At 38.4% G+C, this 19764-nt stretch overlaps 1 protein-coding gene across 2 annotated transcripts; it reads left to right on the top strand.

Moving 5' to 3' along the window:
- The first annotated feature begins 6264 nt into the window (after positions 1-6264).
- On the top strand, positions 6265-19496 carry PCNP (PEST proteolytic signal containing nuclear protein). 2 transcript variants are annotated; one of them, XM_020896797.2, is made up of 6 exons: positions 6285-6373; positions 11153-11330; positions 11406-11568; positions 14294-14368; positions 17861-17916; positions 19207-19496. In XM_020896797.2, exons 2-6 carry the CDS (start codon positions 11275-11277, stop codon positions 19331-19333), a joined length of 477 nt encoding a protein of 158 aa, XP_020752456.1. In that variant the 5' UTR covers positions 6285-6373; positions 11153-11274; the 3' UTR covers positions 19334-19496. The 2 variants fall into 2 exon arrangements, with proteins under 2 accessions (XP_020752455.2, XP_020752456.1); XM_020896796.2 differs by lacking the exon at positions 11153-11330 and having other exon boundaries at positions 6265-6373; positions 11354-11568.
- The last annotated feature ends 268 nt before the right edge of the window (positions 19497-19764 follow it).

Here is a 19764-nt window from a genome sequence, read left to right as displayed (position 1 = left end):
TCTGGCCTTTTGAGATAGCTCACATTCTTTCTATGGGATGTGTCTCTCTCTAATTAAACCTGCTTTTCACTTTAAGAAATAAATATATGAATACTAAATTTTCAATTGTAAAAGTGAAATGCAGTCCTACCAAAACAATAGTCGTGTTTAACAAAAGCTAACTGCTTCAGTTTTTTAACTTAAATGAGTTCTTCAGTTGCACAAACCACGCTTTAAGTGCTTAGAGGCTGCCAAATTGAACAGTGCAGCTTGATAAACCTCGATAAACCTGTGATCTGTTCTGTGCTTACATCAGTTCCATTGTTTCCAGACAGGTTCAGTAGCCACCTCTTACTAATTAATGGACCATGAAGATCTCACTGAACTCTTCCCTCTTTGAAATACCTCCTCCTTGTTTCTATATCACCGCAGTGGTCTTCCTTGTCCCAGTCTAGCAGCTTATCTGCCTCATTCATTCATTTAGCAAGTATTTACTGAGTACCTACTATGTGCCCAGAAGCACTTTAGGAGCCTGGCAGGCTATGGTCCACAGAGTTGCCAAGTTGGACATGACTCAATTGACTTCACACAAACACACACACAAGCACACAAATAGAGTCACAAAGAGTCCAATACAACTGAGTGACTGAGTACACAATTGAAGTATAGTTGATTTACAATGTTGCATTTTTCTTTTTTTTTTTTTTTGGAAAGATCTCATTTTGCTGACCAGGGATTGAACCCAGGTCATGCAGGTGAAAGCCTGGAATCCTAACCACTAGGCTAGCAGGGAACTCGCTTTTCTGTCTTATTTTCTGCTGTATCCCCAGGACCTGGTACAGTGCCTGGCACATAAAGTGAAAAAATGAAGTGTTAGTCACTCAGTTGTGTCTGACTCTTTGTGACCCCATGGACTGTAGCCCACTGGGCTCCTCTGTCCATGGAATTCTCCAGACAAGAATACTGGAGTGGGTTGTCATTTCCTTTTCCAGGGGATCTTCCTGAGCCAGGGATTGAACCCAAGTCTCCCACATTGCAGGCAGACTCTTCACTGACTGAGCCCCCAGGGAAGATGCAGCTTGATACAGGTTGAATGAATCAATCCGATTCATTTAAAAAGGATCACTTTAGATGCTCTATTGACACCAGATTAGATGAGAGGGACCAGTTAGGAGACTATTGCAGAAACAAAAGCAAAAGATAACAGTGAGTTGGATCAGGGTGGTAAGAGTCAGTTCAGTCGCTCAGTTGTATCCGACTCTTTTCGACCCGTGGACTGCAGCACACAAGACTTCTCTGTCCATCACCAACTCCTGGAGCTTACTTAAACTCATGTCCATCACATCGGTGATGCCATCCAACCATCTCATCCTCTGTCGTCCCCTTCTCCTCCTGCCTTCAATCTTTCTCAGTATCAGGGTCTTTTCCAAAAATTGATGTCTTCGCATCAGGTGGACAAAGTATTGGAGTTTCAGCTTCAGCATCTTCTTCCAATGAATATTCAGGACTGATTTCCTTTAGAATGGACTGGCTGGATTTCCTTGCAGTTCAAGGGACTCTCAAGAGTCTTCTCCAACACCACAGTTGAAAAGCATCAATTCTTCGGTGCTCAGCTTTCTTTATAGTCCAACTCTCACATCCATATATGACTTCTAGAAAAACCATAGCTTTGACTAGACGGACCTTTGTTGGCAAAGTAATGTCTCTGTTTTTTAATATGCTGTATACATTGGTCATAGCTTTTCTTCCAAGGAGCAAGTGTCTTTCAATTTCATGGCTGCAGTTAGCATCTGCAGTGATTTTGGAGTCCAAGAAAATAAATTCTGTCACTGTTTCCATTGTTTCCCCATCTATTTGCCATGAAGTGATGGGACTGGATGCCATGATCTTCGTTTTCTGAATGTTGAGTTTTAAGCCAACTCTTTCATTCTCCTCTTTCACTTTCATCGAGAGGCTCTTTCATTCTTCTTTGCTTTCTGCCATAAAGGTGGCATCATCTGTGTATCTGAGGTTATTAATATTTCCGGCAATCTTGATTCCAGCTTGTGCTTCATCCAGCCCAGCATTTTGCATGATGTACTCTGCAATAAGTTGAATAAGCAGGTGACAATATACAGCCTTGATGTCCTCCTTTCCCAATTTGGAACCAATCTATTGTTCCATGTCCAGTTCTCACTGTTGCTTCTTGACCTGCATACGGATTTCTCAGGAAGCAGGTCAGGTCATCTGGTATTCCCATCTCTTGAAGAATTTTCCACAGTTTGCTGTGATCCACACAAAGGTGTTAGTGTAGTCAATAAAGCAGAAATAGATGTTTTTCTGGAACTCTCTTGCTTTTTTGATGATCCAATGGGTGTTGCCAATTTGATCTCTGGTTCCTCTGCCTTTTCTAAAACCAGCTTGAACATCTGGAAGTTCACAGTTCATGTACTGTTGAAGCCTGGCTTGGAGAATTTTGAGCATTACTTTGCTAGCGTGTGAGATGAGTGCAATTGTGCGGTAGTCTGAATATTCTTTGGCATTGCTTTTCTTTGGGATTGGAATGAAAACTGACCTTTTCCAGTCCTGTGGCCACTGCTGAGTTTTCCAAATTTGCTGACATATTGAGTGCAGCACTTTCACAGCAAATACCAAAGAGATGTTGGAGACAACGAGTATAAACAATCCTTTCAAAGAGTTTCTATATGAAGAAGAATAGTAATGAGGAGGTAGAGGGAGTTATGAGATCCCAAGAGTTTTTTGTTTTGTTATGGTTATTTTGTAGATATGGGAGATATTAGAGGGATCCTTTTATAAGCAAGAAGGATGGGATTTATTGCACTAGTAACAGAAAAGAAGACAGAAAATAAAAGTACAAATTTAGATACCATATCACAGATATGAGAACATACAGAAGTTCTATTTTGATTTCTATTATTTTGTTACTGAAAATAAGAATCAAATTCATCAGTTGAGGAGAGAAGAGAGAAACTGTGAAATAGTCTAAACAAGTGATTGAGTTAGGGCCAGGGTTCTCAATGTGTGGTCTCCAGACTAGCAGCCTCACCATTTGGGAACTAGTTAGAAATGTGTGTTTGGGGGGGCCCATCCACTGAATCTACTCAATCAAAAATTCAGTGGTATTAGAGTTGTAACTGTTTTAAGAAGTCTTTCAGATGATCTAGTGTATAAGAACTTGACAATGGTATAGGGAAATATATGGGACTATAGCCCTGATTAAGAACCTACTAGTGGTGAAAGAACCCTCCTGCCAATGCAGGTTAGAAACAGGTTCAATCCCTGGGTCAGGAAGATCCCCTGGAAGAAAGCAAGGCAACCCACTCCAGTATTCTTGCCTGGAGAATCCCATGGACAGAGGAGCCTGGCAAGCTGCAGTCCACAGGGTCATATGGAGTCAGACACTAGTAAAGTGACATAGTATGTACACACTCAAGGTTAGTGAAACCAAGATTAGCCATGTTTCCTCTCTGATATTTTGTATTTCTCTGCCTGAATTCCAGGTTCACCTCCATCTCTTACTTTTCAGTGTCCCCGTTTCCTCTTCCATAAAAGCAAGAGTAACTTTAACAATTCATATGGTGATGATTTAATGCACTTGATTTCATGTTAAAAAATTTCAGATTGTGCTTGGTATAGAGGAAGCATGAATGTATACTGCATAGTATAGCTATCACCTCACATATTACACATTTAAATTATAGTAATTGTTGTCTATATTAATCTTCATTTTCAGCTTATTAAATCATTATTTGAATAGCTTTTAGAGACTGCAAAAAATTAACTACTATTAAGCAAGTACCCACCATGAACCAGGCAATGTGTTACAAACTTTACCTGTATTATCACACTTACTCCTCTTCAGTAAACCTATAAGTATTGGTACATTTTTATAGTTAAAATGTATTAAGATTACCTTATCAGTTCAAACTCACAGAAGTAGCAAATAGCAGGGTTATCATCTAAATTAAGTTTTGTGTGATGCTATCAATGCTGCTCTTTGCCCTGCGCTCAACTACCTTTTCAACCCTTAATCCATTTATTGGGGTGATTCCTGCAAGTTGGTATTCACTTCTTCAGTGGGTATTTATTGAATACTGGTGTAATCTAGGTCCGAGGGAAACAATCGTGAGCAAGGTATGTACAATATGACCTCAAGGAATTGACAGGCGAATGGGTTAGTAGCTTCCATCTTTAACTTCTACAATGTGGTACATGGAACTGGATAGCTTTATGTGACCCCTCTAAAATTCATTTTTGTCATTTAAAGACAGAAGCATCTATGAGTAAATACATTTGTAACTATAAATGAATATCTCATGTTTATGTCTCCATTTAAAAATGATTAAAGTGAGTATCTCAGAAATTCCTCGGCCATCCAGTGGTTAGGACGCCATGCTTTCAGTGCTGAGGGCCCTGGGTTCAATCCCGGTTGGGTAAGGTCCCAAAGGCCACTTGGTGTGGCCCAAAAACGAAACAAGAGAGTATCATCCATTACATAACTTTTGAAGAGCACATCTAGGAAAAATGAAACAAACACGAATTAATTACATGTTCCCTGGTAGTTCAGCGGTAAAGAATCTGCCTGCAATGCAGGAGATGTAAGAGATGCAGGCTAGATCCCTGGGTGGGGAAGATCCTCTGGAGAAAGTCATGGCAAATACTCCAGTATTCTTGAACGGAGAATCCCATGGACAGAGGAGACTGGGAGGCTATGATCCACAGGGTCGCACAGTCAGACACAACTGAAGCAACTTAGCACACTATGTAAAATATTTTGCTGGGCACTTTTACATATTCTGTCATAGATGGTGAATCAGAGACTTCAAATCACCACATCCGCAAACCACCCTGTTTCTGTCATGGGGACAGAACACACTTTCATTCTTTCTGCTTTTCCTAGACTTGGACCCTGACAAGTCATCCACTCACAAATACAGAGCACATTTCACGTATGAAATGAGCAGTATAAAGTGCTGTAAAGAAAATAAATAATTTAAATGGTCTCTGTGGGCAAACAAATTTTGAGCTAGAAAGACCTTTAAAAATATTTATATATGAGAGAGAGAGAGGGAAGTACAAAGTGACCAAAGCAAGGTATATTGATTGTATTATCACACGTGATCCCCAAGACTACCCTCTGAGGATGTACAAATTATTACCTCTGTTTCATACAAAAGGAAACACAGGTCTGTAGACAGTAAGAAATGCTCAAGGTTTACTCAGTCAGTAAAGGGATTCAAACCCAAGTTCTGACTCCTTAAGACCAATTTCTGTAACACTGACAGCAAACCCAGTAGTAACTACAGTTCCATAGGCAAGGAATAGCAAGAGGGCAGTATAAATACAGACAGAAAGGAAAGATGAAGCTGAAAAGTTAGGATGGGACCCAATGTGATGCTTGGACTTCATTCTGCAAACCCGGAGAATCAACTAAAGGTTTCTAAGAAAAGCAGAAACTACTGCGATTTTAGGTAATAAAGTTTCTTGACAAAAAAATCCCTTGCAGAAAAAAATCAGTTTTACCAGTTGCCTCCATAACCTTAGACAAATTTTTCTTTGGCCTCAACTCTCACAGCTAACTGTTGGCTGTGTGTGTGCTCAGTCGCTCACTTGTGTCCATCTCTTTGCGACCCCATGGACTGTAGGCCCTCAAGCTCCTCTGTCCATGGGCTTTTCCAGGCGAAAACACTGAACTGGGCTGCTTACTACTTTAGGGGATCTTCCCGAGCCAGGGATCGAACACGCATCTCCTGCGTTGAAGGCGGACTCTTTACCACATTAAGATTAATTAAGAGAACAATTTCGCATTGGATTATTAAACAGTAGTGGTGATTAAACGATATAGGGTATGACACAAGGGGGCGCTCGATAAACGTGGATTTCCCTTTTAAGTAGGAAAAAGAATTCGGTTTTCTTTTCTTTTTTTTTTTTTAATAGGTACACATGATCCAGCAAAGCCAGGATGAGAAATCCTGCTAGCTTCAGCGTCAGCCACACCTCAGTTGGCAAAAACCTCACGTAGGCTCACCGTTTCCAGGGCTACGCTCTCACGTCTCACTTATTTGAATCCGCCACTGGACCAAGAAAATCTAACCGACCGCTAGCAAAGCGCCCACGAGCTCTGTACAGGACCACCCATCCTACCCCGCCCTCGCCTCATTGGCGGCTCGCCGATGATATCATATCCACTTCCGTTTCTGAAAGGGCCTCTCTTCATTCTCTACGGTCGCTCTAGGCTGACGCTTCCGAGGCTGGCTCTGAAGCTCAATGGTTGCTGGGCGGGGCTGTGACGTCCTTGGCGTGGCTGCAGGGGAGGCCGCGGCGGGGAAAATGGCGGACGGGAAGGCGGGAGAGGAGAAGCCTGAGAAACCGCAGCGAGCTGGAGCCGCCGGAGGTGAACACAACCCCAGCGTCGCGGGCTATGTGGGATGCTCTGAGCCTTTCTTTGAGCTTCCCGGGGTGGGGGGAGTAGACTGGGGCGAGAGTGGGCGGATCTGGCTCTCACCCGGCCAGGTGCTGGGCCCAGACGAGCCCCGGGCACGCCCGGTGCGGCCCACTGGGATCCCGGCCCACATCGCCTCCTTACCGGGGAAGAGCCCGTCACTGTTCGTCACCTCCTGGCCCCAGCAGAGACCCTGCTTCCGAAGAGAAGGGAGATGGGCACCAGAAAGGGGGACCGAACTCGGGGTGGGACTCGCAGTGGCGGTGCCCGAGCCGCTACCGCCACACCGGAGACGCACACCACACAAAACGCACACGCGCGCTCACTCAGCCCGAGTCACCGAGCAGTGACCGCTGGAACTGGCCGCAGGCCGAGTTTCCGATGGTGCCGGCCTCTCAGTTACACCTAGGAGTTAGTTTGCTGCTCCCTTCTCACTGAGGAAGTGGACTGTCCTGGCCTTTTTCATTCCTTCATTTTTAAGCCTAATACTGATCCTGTGAGGGCTGGGTTGAGGCGATGGAGGGAAAGAGGAATACCTTTGCCTGTCTCCTGGTTTAATCGTTGGGGTCTAGGATTAGGGTTTGATTGCCTTTCTTTGAACTGTCTGCCTTTTATGTGCTAGGCTGTTGCCAGCCAGCTGCCTGCCAGATCTTTAGGTGGCTAAATAGGCTAGTGTGACTCTTCCCTATTTGTTACGATGTCAATTCAGGTTGCAGCTATCTTTATTCTGTCACCTCCAATCCTCTAAATTTGGGTCTTGTGCATTAAGGAAAAGAAACACCATGTAATCTCTCTAGCTTCCCCGTCCCTTTGTCCTAACAAGGCTAGTTTAACACGTGCGAGCTGATAATGTCTTTAGAACGTTTTAAGTACCACACTGTCCTACTTCTCCAAGTCTTATCCCTGAAAGTATTTAATATGAGAAAATACAGAAAATTAGTAGTATATGAAGGTAACTGTTAGGACCTCCTAACAAGTTTGATGTGAATTAACTTGGGAACGAAATTGAGAAAAGTGTAATATTCGGTTACTTTGGACTCAGAATTTCCTTTTTAAAAAATACATAAGGTGCTGTTAGTTGAGCACAAACTCCTTTCACCCTTTCCACTCCCCTCCCTTCTTTTTTGTTGTTTTACTAGTAAAACAGCTTATGAAACAACAGTTTAAACCGTTTAGTACTACCTCTTTAGCGGCTTTTTGTGGCCAAAATTGGAAATTACCAAGTAAAATTAACACTTAAAAAATTAGTCTGAGGAAAAACAAAGATCTGTAGCCCAAAAGGCCTTATCTGACTTAGAGACTACCGTTTAAGAATGGTTGTCTTAGATGAGTATCTCTCTTTAATGTGAGCCAAAACGTAGCTTGAGGGAATTCCCCCGGGGCTTAGCGGTTAGAATTCCCAGGGTTTCACTGCCTGGCCTGGGTTCAGTCTCTGCCCCAGGGAACTGAGATTTCACACCACACCTGACTGAAGTAGCCAAAGCAAAACAGAAAAATGTACCATAAGTGTCAGCATAATTCCACTGTGTAATTTATCCACCACCCTTTCGTTAGGGATAATTTATTCTGTAGTATGAATATTGGTGTTTCTGTGTTAGCGTATTTTTGTGACAAGAATGATACAAAATTACCTTTTTTACTAATTGCTATCAAAAGTTGTATCCTTGTTAGTGACTTAGGCTGATATTCTTTAATACATAATTGCCTTGAGTGTGCCTTCCTTTTTAAGAAATAGCAGTTACATGTTAACCATTTTTGAATGACATGTTTTTAATGAAGTTGTACAAAAAAATCATAGTTAAAACATTTATGCCATCCATGGATATTGCTAAATTGATAAAATTTTATGGCAAGTAGGAACTATTTAACACTTGGCCAGTTTGTATTGCGGGGGGCTTACCTAGGGATTTTTCTGATTTTTAACTCCTACTGAACAATCCATTAAATTGGAAATATAAGTATTTTTTTAAGAAGTTAACATAGGTTTATATTAATAAGAGAAGCTACTTACTTGAACTTCCTCCTCTCACCTTTAAGGGGAGGGATAATGTTAAGGGTTAGGCTTTGGGTAGCTTTTCTCTTTTTTCTTCCCTTTGGCTAAATTGTTGTAGCTCCTTGAAATAAGTAGAAATTTTAGAGCTATTCATGTTGTAATCATATTCACCTCAAGCTATTTTATGTTTCTAATAACTACATTAATGAAATTGACATTTCTTCTGTCAAGAGGGTCTTGAATATATTCTCATTTAAACTGCACACCAGTCCTATTAGAGATGTATATGTATACTCTTTTTCAGACTAAGAAGCTACCAGAATGCAAATGGGTCATGAAAGGTATCCTTATGGACTTAAAACTTACTAGGTAATTTTTTCAAAGTAAGGTACCTTTTTGACTCCCAAGGCCCACCTCTCCTCCTCAACTATTCAGTGAAAGACGAGAAAAAAAAAATGCTAGTACTGTATTTTGATTTCACATTAACTAATCTACACATTTTATTTGCTCAGAATACAAACAAGATAAAATCTCTTATTTAGATACTCCTTGATAAAGAATCTAATAATAACTGTCCATGTTTGTTATAAAGTGATTTATTTTTTTTAAACTGCATATTTTTTCACTCTTTAAAATGTAAGTCACATTGCTAAGATTTTTCACATTACTAATCTGTGGCCATTCAAAATTTTGTTTTTGACAGTGTCAGAATAGAAAAATCTCATTAAATGAATTGGAAACAGCAGTTCATGATTATAAGCCCTACCCGTCCCCCCAACTGCTAAAGTAGTACGCGTTGTATTTAAGGGAAGACACTTAATGGACTTTAAAACACTTTAATGGTCTTGATAGTTTGCCTGTTCAGATGTGAATAAAATTTGAGTTGCCAGCAGTTGGTTAGTTAATTGTAGTTTTCCCAACTCCTCTGTTCACGCTACCTTTTTCTAAAGAGCAGTAATTCTAGATATCTTCCCCAGGCATCATAGGAGTGGACAGATAGTATTATGTTCCATGTATTAGCACATACTAGTTCAGTTAGTTGTCACACTTAATGTTCTTAATATTATAGTAATAACTATGCTTTTCACTTTTCCTCATACTTATGCTTTGCTTTTTCTAGATTCTTTGTTCCTGAACTATTTTTTGGGTAAAAGGATTCCTAGATTTCAGAATAGATAGGTTTTAAAAGAACCAGAAATTGTGACTGATGATAGCCCTTGAGTCACAGTTCAAAGAGCAGAGTTACACTAGAATCAAAGCTAAATGTTCTTTGTGCTATTTGTTTTGATGTTTTTCAGAGTTTGTGTTTGCACAAACTTGTGCCTTTAGTGGTGTATAGATTGCTTCTATATGTAAATTCGGTGTTTTTTTTTAATGTGTTTCAATACATAGAGCCAGTAAGTTTTCAGTTTTAGCTGTGCCAGTCACAGAGAAGTAGTAGTTATCACTGGGTTTTACTGTAAAGTTCATACTTGATTAAAACTATAAGGATACAGAATAAAATTTGGCATAAATGATTTTAGCGATAGAATGAAAAATAATGTTTGCATAATACTGTCTTTTTAAGAAATTCTAAATTGAATTCTACATTTCAGATATTGAGTAGCAATCTTACATTCTTCAGGTGCTTTTGTAATTTTATATCTAAATAAGTGAATTCAGACAGCTATTGCAATGCCCTTTCCTTCCTAAGGAAGTCCCAAAACCTAATACTGTTTAATTTCTCCCCTACATTGTTATTACAACTTTCACCCCTTGTCTAAAGGTGATAAAGAGTTTCTTTTATTTTCCTGTAAACAAAATCAAATGTTCTGTTCAAAGTGCTTATTAATTTAGCTACCCCATCTTTCCAAAATTATATAAATTGGGATCTATAATCTCTTGTCCTTTATTACTCGTCAGTCTGTTTGATTCCCCCTTTTCCACCCATTCTTGCTTTTTGTCATGTTTTCCAAACTGTTGTCAGGGTCATTCCTTAGAGAATCTTCTCTTTCTCCATAAATATTTATCTGGTGCAGCAGAATACATTGTACAGGGTAAATTGATAAACTTGGGAAAGAAAATATTTAATAATCAGCCAGTTTTCTTCTGTCTTGCTTCCCAGTCTGTTCTTAAATAGCCTTCATGTGTAACGTTCAAGATGTTAACTCATTTCATTTGTTAATATAAACAGGCAAAATTACTGAAAGACATCTTGCATTCCATGTCTACATGTGTGTGCCTTCTGTTAGAAATTATCATTTTTAGCTCATCTTTTTTTATGATGAACAAATAATGTGTGAACCTAAATATAATTGTTGATCACTCTTTAAGAATAGGCTAAACAGATGGTAATCAAGCTTTGAGAGTAGAATTAAGTTACTAAAGAGGGGATGACCTTGATGTCTTCCTTGAAATTCCTTTCTAAAGATTGTGTGAAATGTTCAGAAGAACACATCACTCAAGAAAGTTACTGCGGGCTGTACTGTGTACATGATGGGCTGGTCATAAAAAGTTACTTTGTATAACTAGTAGTATACTATTGAAGAATACTAGATGTTTTATTAGTCAAATGTATTATTCTATGATGTGACTAATTGCCAACAGCCATTTCATGTAGAAGACTTTATAGTTCTTAATTTATGAAAAGCAAAATTCCACGGGTAATTAGATTATTATGCAACTTAGAGTGTTTAGTTGAAGGGTCTTTGTGTGAACTCTATTTTTATAATTTTAAATTGCTCTGTATTTTATGCTAGTTAATTCATGGGAGCCTCTTCTACTGCCACACAATCTCAGTTCCTGCTGTATACTCTAACAAACAGTGGAAGAGACTGTTGGGTCAGTAGGTGACAGCTGCAGAGGTATCTTCCTTATAACGATGCTTTTTGAGGTTGCTGCTCCCATCAATCTGCTCAGTAAAAGTAGCTCATCTTGGTAAGTTGTTTCGACTTCACCAGGACCTGAAGAAGAAGCAGAAAAACCTGTGAAAACTAAGACTGTTTCTTCCAGTAATGGAGGGGAAAATTCCAGTCGCAGCGCTGAGAAGCGATCAGCTGAAGATGAAACTGCAGACCTCCCAGCAAAGCCTACAAAGATCTCCAAGTTTGGATTTGCCATAGGTAGTCAGACGACAAAGAAAGCCTCAGCCATATCCATCAAACTTGGCTCAAGTGTGAGTTATTTTATATGTTATATTTGTAATGGGTCTTAAGGATTTGTTTTGGAAGCCTGCTTTTATTGGATTATGATAAATTAAGTATAAAATGATACATTGGTGCATGAACTCATAACATGTAAGTATCTAAGAAAATTATTAGTATATGCAAGGAAAGTCCGGATGAATTATAAATCAAGCTGTTTTTTAAAAAGGTTTCGAATATGAGAAGGAACAAATATTGTAGGGAATATATGATTTATAAAGTAATAGCTTACAGTTTCCTAACTTGTGCAAAACCTCTGAAAAATACTTTTAGAGTTTCAGTTTATCTTTTAATTCCAGTGATGTTAAAAAATATTATCTCTAGAAATCATTTGTGTCATAAAAGATTAATGTTAGTAAGGTACTGCTTAATAAGAGCTTCCTGATAAACTTACTTTGGAGCTACAAATGGATGTTGAGTATTAAAACCTATGATAGTAGTCCTTTGTAGATCAACTTTTGATTTCTTGTTTTTTTAGATATAAACCTTGAATTAGTACTTATTAACTGTTGAGTGTCTGGAAAATAACTGAAATATTAGATTGAAGCCTTAGACATTTGACTATTTCTGATCTACAGAAGTGATAATTTCCTGTGATTCAGCTAAATGGGTCTCCTCTTTAAGAAGAAGGAACTTACTTTAATAGCATATTGCTGTTGACTTTAGAAAATGGTTATACATTCTTGTGTAAGGAGTATAATCCTAAAATTGCTTTGGTTTATTCATTTCCTGTGAAAATTAATGCTCAGTTGCCAGGTACATACAGCTTGATATCTTCATTAGATGTTCAAAGATTTTAAAGTGGATCAGGAAAAAAAAAATGGATCAGATTCCTACTAGAGTGTGTGCATTTGAGCTACACATCTAGTTTTTATAAAGCTACTACTCCTTAGAACCCCCACTCCTGCCATATGCTGTTTTGCCTTTTCTTCCTTTTTGTAAAAAATTTAGTCTGAACAAAAGGCATTCAGCTTATAACTTCATTATTTCATGACTCTTCTCCCTACTTGAGCTGATTTTTTTGGTTTAACCTGTTTTTTATAACATTACTTGTACCCACCTGCATAAATATTTACTTTTTTCATTGTCATTAAAGATATGGTTCTCATGTACACTTCTCATATAGGTGTTCCCCTTGGTAATAGATTTTACTGTGGTTGAACATACCACAGAAGTCAGATACCCATATCCCTACTTTCTCTAAGTCATTGAAATGATTTAGTAATTGCTGATCATTTTAGTTAGGAGGGTTATGCTTAAAAAGGCCTATTCACTGAAACTTTAACCTTTAGAAAACAAACTTTTTTTTCATAAACCAAAGTGTAAACATAATCTTGGTGAAGTGAGATGTAGGATATGAAAATAGTTGAAACTGTTGCTTTTGATGATATGATGTGAAAAGATAGTCAAACAACCAGCGAATACTTGAGTCTTATGTTGTATGTACAACATCAAATACATGGCATGTTTTAAGAGTAAAGGGTGTTTTCTAGAGTCACTGTGCATAATTTCCAAATGAACATTTTCATTTCTTCAAAAGTACAGAGTTTATAAAAGTGTTTGTGTTGTATAAGAGGGATGGTTAATTTTGTTTCAGCAACTCAGAGATGATTTTATTGGGGAGGTGATGCTAGAGCTGACTTTAAATACAGGAAAGAGGCAAAAGGACTCAGATAAAAAAGAGAGTTTAATGCAGGGCGTTCCCTGGCAGTCCAGTGAGTAAGACTCAGTGCTGTCACTGCTGTGGGCTGGGATTCCTTAGTTGCAGAAGAGCCCACAGAATGCGCAGGGTGCCTTATGCAGAGGCAGTTTAAATGTGAAGCCACATGATGCCTCAGGAAATTGTTCATTGTTAGGAAGTGTTCAGTAGTCAGATGGAGGGATAGAAAGCCCCCCACATAAGACCATAGGACCTAATCATAAAAGACTCGTAGTCCATAATAAAATTTGGTTTTAGTCTTTAGGTTCTAGAGGAGTCATGGAACTATAGTAGTCTAGACCCTATAAACAGGTTTGCATTTAGAAGCAGTACTCTGGTACTAATACAGAGAATTAGAGGGATAAAAACCACGGAAGGCTGGAAGATGGTAAGTCTAACAGTAATTCAGGCAAGAAATGCTAAGGGGCCTTAGGTGTTGGTAACGTGGTAACCAGTAAGCTGAGAAGGCAGGGGGAGATTTAAGTCTGTTTAATAGAGGTCTAGTTGACAGGACCCCGCATAGAATGTTCAAGCTGAAGTAGAGGTTTTCTGGCTTGGGTACTTCATGAGCACTTCAGTACCCCTCGGATCTCTAAGCGGCACTGTGCAGTGGCAGCCAGCTGGTAGAGAAAGATGGATCTTGGTGTCTTTCTCAGGGTAATCTGTGCTTCATTTTAATGTTACTATGGGCAGTTGTTGATATTCATTTTCTCTTAACCTGTACTAAGTTCCTTTATGTAAGTGACACTAAATTATAGATCCTAACTAGAAAATCTTTGATGGAGGAAAACAAATGGCCATATGATTAATAAAGTAAAATCTGTTGATAACCCACATTTTCAAAAAAGAAAATGGATTTCTCCAAAGTTTGTTCTTAGTTCCTTACTATATGTTTGTGTGAAAACGTAACGTTGCATCTTTGAAGATGTTATTCCTGTTGTTAAATAAGCCTGTGTAAACATTATGTGATGATACTCTTTTTAATGTTTCTTCTTCAGAAGCCTAAAGAACCGGTTCCAACTCTTGCTCCAAAAACCCTTTCAGTAGCAGCAGCTTTTAATGAAGATGAAGATGTAAGTTGATAGCTAGTTTTCTTTGTTTTACTTTAACCTGTTCTTTATGGATGTTAGTGGCAAATTGTCAAGTTGTATTAATGGTACTAGTGAACTTTTTTTTTTGGCAATGGTTTGGGTTTGTGTGTGTTTTTTCTTTTTTTTTTTTTTAATGACATCTGCACAATCTGGATATTTCTATTAATTTGATTGTGGGATTATTTCAAATACTGACTTTGGGGGGCAAGGAACTTAAATCAACAAATGCTTATATGAGTAATAATATACATGTGCTATGAGTACTTGAGTAATAGCACCCAAGAACAATATGGATAAGAACTATACCTTCAGAGGAGCACAAAATGGGGCTGGAGTGATTGGCAAGAATATTTAAGAGAAGAAATATAAGTTGGGTACTAAAACATTAGACAGGAATGTTTTGTGAGGAATACTTTTGTGAATTAAGATATCAGCTTTCAGATCACAAGTGGTAAAGCTAAGCAGCTGTGTTTGACACCTGGAGGTTTAGTAGAAGTTTTAGGCAAGGATGAATATGGAATGATGGGGACTCAGTAGGTAAAATCAGTGGTTATCAGTGTACTCTCCCTTGGACATTTACTCATTCTACACATTTGATCGCTTTCTGTACACTAGGCACAGTGAGATTACAAAGGTAAATCCGACGTGTTCCTCTCGGAATCCAGCCTAGCAGTGCAGGGCCTTACACATAAAATGGTCCGAGATAAAACCCAAAGTGCCGGAAGAGGTGAACTGATGTAAGAGGTTTAGGTGAGGAAGAGCGGCGTGCAGTGTTACGGAAGGACCACTGGGCTGGCGGTTGGAAGACCTTGGTTCTTTTCCTGTCCTGTCCAGTTATTAACCAATAGAGAGCCTGCAACTAAATCAGTTTACCTTTTGGAGCCTTAGTTTTCCAACTTGTAAAGTGAAGGCTAAATTTAGGTCACAGGTTTTAAACACAGGTTTTCTTAGAGTTCTGGGGTTCTTTGGAAATGTCTCAGAAGCATACTCAGTCGTGTCCAACTCTTTGCGACCCCATGGACTGAGCCCACTCAGGCTGCTCTGCCCATGGGGACTCTCCAGGCAAGAATACTGGAGTGGGTTGCCATGCCCTCCTCCAGGGGGTCTTCCGAACCCAGGAGTCAAACTTAGGTCTCGCACACTGCAGCAGATTCTTTACCCTCTGAGCCACCAGGGAAGCCCAGGAATGCTGGAGTGGGTCGCCACCCCTTCTCCAGGGGATCTTCCGACCCAGGAATCGAACTGGCCGACAAGCATGACTCTGGTCTCCTGCTGCTATTTCACTTATGTCTGCTCTCTTATCTATTTGGTATTTGGAAATCCAAGTAGTATTTTGTTGAGGAAGAAACTTTTTATGTCCCCCTCTCCCCCAAAAAAATTTTGAAAAGCATCGACTTAAATTTAATGTTTTCTTTCATGTCTAACCAGAATTCTTAAGAGATTATGTAACATTTTGACCTCTACAGATTATGTCAGGGAAGGACAGTATAGGAAGAAGGGTATAGCATCTGGAGAAGTAGAAAAGCTGAAAATTGTAAGCACCTACATAATAATGGCTTATTTGAATAACAAATTGAGTCTTTGCACATATCTTTATTTTACCTTCCATATATCCCTGTGAATTGTGTGAGATGGTTATTATTTTCCAAATGGAGAAGTTAAGTTATGAGTGCACGAATATGTGCTGATCCACACAAGTGTCATCTAGAACTTAGAACAAGAACTTGGCTTTCTAGTTTCTCGTCCTGTACTCTCTTCCCTGTTTTTAAAGAAATTTTAGACAAGTTCAGACAGCACTCTTTCTGCCATAAGATGGTAATGATAGTTAAGGATAAACTTGTGTTTTAGTTAAAAAAACACATGCATCTGAAATCTTCATCTGAGGACTTCCCTGGCAGTCCAGTGGTTAAGTCTCCACACTTCCACTGCAGGGGGTGTGGGTTTGATCTCTGGTTAGGGAATTAAGATCCTGTATGCCTTACAGTGCGGCCAAAAAAAAGGAAATAAAGCCTTTGTTTGTTTGTTCCTTTTTCTGCAGAACATAGTTAGCCTTGGATATATATCTGAGTCGGAAATATAGTGGACAGAGAACGTGTTCATTTGTTTAATTTTGAAATTTAAAAATAACTTTTTCAGTTCAGTCTCTAGTTTCTTTTGATTTGTAGAATGTTCCCCAGTTTGGATTTGCCTGATGTTCCCTTATTAGATTCACGTTCCTCTTGGCAAGTGTACCACAGAAGTGATGCCGAGTTGTCAGGGCGTATTAGATCAGGAGCACATGTGTCAGTATGCCCTGTTACTGGCAATGCTACCTTTGATCATTGGGTTAAGTGGTGTCTGCCAGATCTCTCTACTGTCAAATTACTGTTTTACCTTTTAGAATTAATTAAAGTTTATCTTGTGGGGATATGTTTTAAGAATACGTGAAAATACCTACTACTTAAGTGTTCATTCATGAATGTTAACATTCATTGATGATTCTTACCAGAATCAGTTCTATTATGTTTGCCAAGTAGTAATTTTTTTTTTCATTCTTTCCTCCTGTCCGTGTTTGTTAATTATCTCACTGTAAGGAAGAGCTTTTCCTTATTTATACAAGTGTAGCCTGTTCAACAGGCTATAATACTCAAATTGTCCCAGGTTTGACCAGTAGAAACCTCTTTAAGGTGTGTCTTGAGATGACTGATTAAAAAATAATATTTATCTCAGCAGTAACATTTACATATAAAAACATCTAAAAGACACTTGTCACATTCTTTTTCACCAGCTGTGACTGGAAAAGCAGTAAGGAATGAGCTTTCAAGATTTCTTTACAGTAAAGAAGACATTTTTGAGAAGGAGCAATACAGTGAAGTGGTTTAGAGCGTTTCTTTGGTGTCCAGCTGTTTTGTGACTTTGAACATGTTACCATGCATACTTCAGCTACAAAATGTGATTGATGATACTCACCCCACTTGGTAGGATTGTTAGAGTTTTCAGAGATCGTGCATATTAAAGCATTTAACACAACATGAAGATTCTAGTAAACAACTAGTTTTAGTTCTAAAATATCAGGTTTTTACCAGAATTTTTTCTTTTTGCAGATTCAGCACTTGAAGCATAGGTTTCTTTAATGTAGTTAAAATAAGTTACTTTTTTTAACCAAAATTTACAGTTGGATATAAAATTTAGCATTATTAGTATCAAGTGATTTTAACATAGTTGACCTTCGGCCAACACAGGTTTGAACTGTATGGGCCTATTTATACGCAGATTTTTTTTCAGTAAACATGTGCTACAGTGCTACCATATCCCAAGTTGATTGAATCCTTGGATGTGGAACCATGGAGATGGAGGGCTCACTGTAAAGTTATACACAGGTTTTTGACTTGAGGAGGCTTGGGTCAGGGGTGGTGCCCCCAGCCACCCCCTGCATTGTTCAAGAGTCTACTGTATCTGTATGCAGTCATTTCTGTGTGTCTCTTTTTCTTCCAGAGTGAACCCGAGGAAATGCCTCCAGAAGCAAAGATGAGGATGAAGAATATTGGAAGGTATAATTTTTGTATAATATCATAGAAAATTACAGTGAATTTAAAGCAAGAATAAATTGCACATAGTCTGTTAGTTTTCAAACATTTCTTGCATATTTGGGCAAAACAGTTTTGTTTCTAATACAGCAGTATTTCTCCCCTGATAAGAGAAAATTAGTATTTCAAGAAAAAAATAGCAACAATATAATGCTGTTTCTTTTCAGATAGATGTACTCTATATTTTTTCAAATAAACAGAAATGTTTCCAATTTAAAATTTTTTTCAAGTTATAAAGAAATGGCTTTCACTCATCTCACTTACAGTATCATTCCCACCACTTAATCTTGATTGTATGTGCTCCTTTTTCCTTGGTAATATAGATGCTAAATATCAAAATAAGATAAAAACCATCTTTAAATTTTCCTCTGTTATAATGGAAATAACATTAATTTCATATTAACATGATATTCAGTTTCTTGTCTTTGTATGCATAAATGGATAACTTAGAGGTTAGTAAGAAAGCTGGGCTTCAACACGGCTTATACCATGTCCCCATTTCTATCAAATATATATTTTCCCAAAGAACTAAGTACTAAGTCTTTCAGCATCAGTCTTCAAACTTTGCCTATGGTTCCAATGGGAACAGTCCCAGTGGCTATCTGCTGGCCTCCCTTTCATACAAGACTCTAAAGTACATTATAACCAAAATATAAATCAAATCTATATCTGCATATATCTAAACATTTAAAATCGAAACATGTTCATAAAATGACAACTGAATCATTTTATGTGTGATACATCTTCATTTTTTTTTTCTGTTTCATCTTTTATAAATACTGTTGACAAGTCACCGAATTGATTTAATGACCCTGTTACCAGGTTACATGGAGAAGGAAATGGCAGCCCACGCCAGTGTTCTTCCCTGGAGAATCCCATGGACAGAGGAGCCTGGCGGGCTATAGTCCATATAGCCTGGTGGGGCTGCAAGAGTCAGACACGACTTAGCGACTAAACCACAGTGGGTTACAAGCAACTGTTTTTAAAACTATAATGGTTGCCACCTTTAGCTGTTTATCAGAATCACCTTAAATGTTTGTTCAACCTACAAATTTACCTGACTCCTCCTCCCACTGAATCTGAAATTTTAGGACTGGGTCTGTGGAAAGGGTATTTTTTAAAAGATCTGGAGCAGCTTCTGATGTTTGGCCTCCATTTATAATGGGTGCTAAACAAACATTTTGAAAGAGTTAAAAACATGGCCCAAAAGTCATTATATAACATTTTAAATAAATTTCTTTTTTTTTAACACAGGGATACACCAACATCAGCAGGACCAAATTCCTTCAATAAAGGAAAGCATGGGTTTTCTGATAACCAGAAGCTATGGGAGCGAAATATAAAATCTCATCTTGGAAATGTCCATGACCAAGACAATTAAATGATGTGTTTTGAAATTGGGGTGTGGGGTGGGTGTGAAGTTAAAAGGAACAGTTTCCTTTTTTAAGGAATGTTATAAGACTATCTTTGGAGCCACCTTTATTTTCTTTTTCTTTTTTTAAATATTGAGTGGTACACTAATAAATGAGAATTTGAAATTAGAAGTAATTTATGTTTTATATACAGATTTTGAGACATTTACTAATTTTGTAGTTTCATGTGATTAGTTTCCAAAGGTTACAGATACTAAAAAAAATCAGAAATGGTACCTTTCTAAGAATTGCATATTTTTTTAGACACAACTATTAGCACATTAGGAGGGAAGCAAAAAGTTGTCTATTTAAACTGTAGGCCGTTACTCTCTAACTTAACTCCCTTATTAACCTAAACTTGTCTGGCTCCCAGGAACAGCCTTATAGAGAAGGGAGTATT

This window comes from Odocoileus virginianus, chromosome 25 (assembly GCF_023699985.2).
Source record: "Odocoileus virginianus isolate 20LAN1187 ecotype Illinois chromosome 25, Ovbor_1.2, whole genome shotgun sequence".
NCBI lineage: Eukaryota > Metazoa > Chordata > Mammalia > Artiodactyla > Cervidae > Odocoileus > Odocoileus virginianus.
The sequence above is the reverse complement of the archived record's forward strand: the minus strand, read 5'-3'. Positions and strand labels throughout refer to the sequence as shown.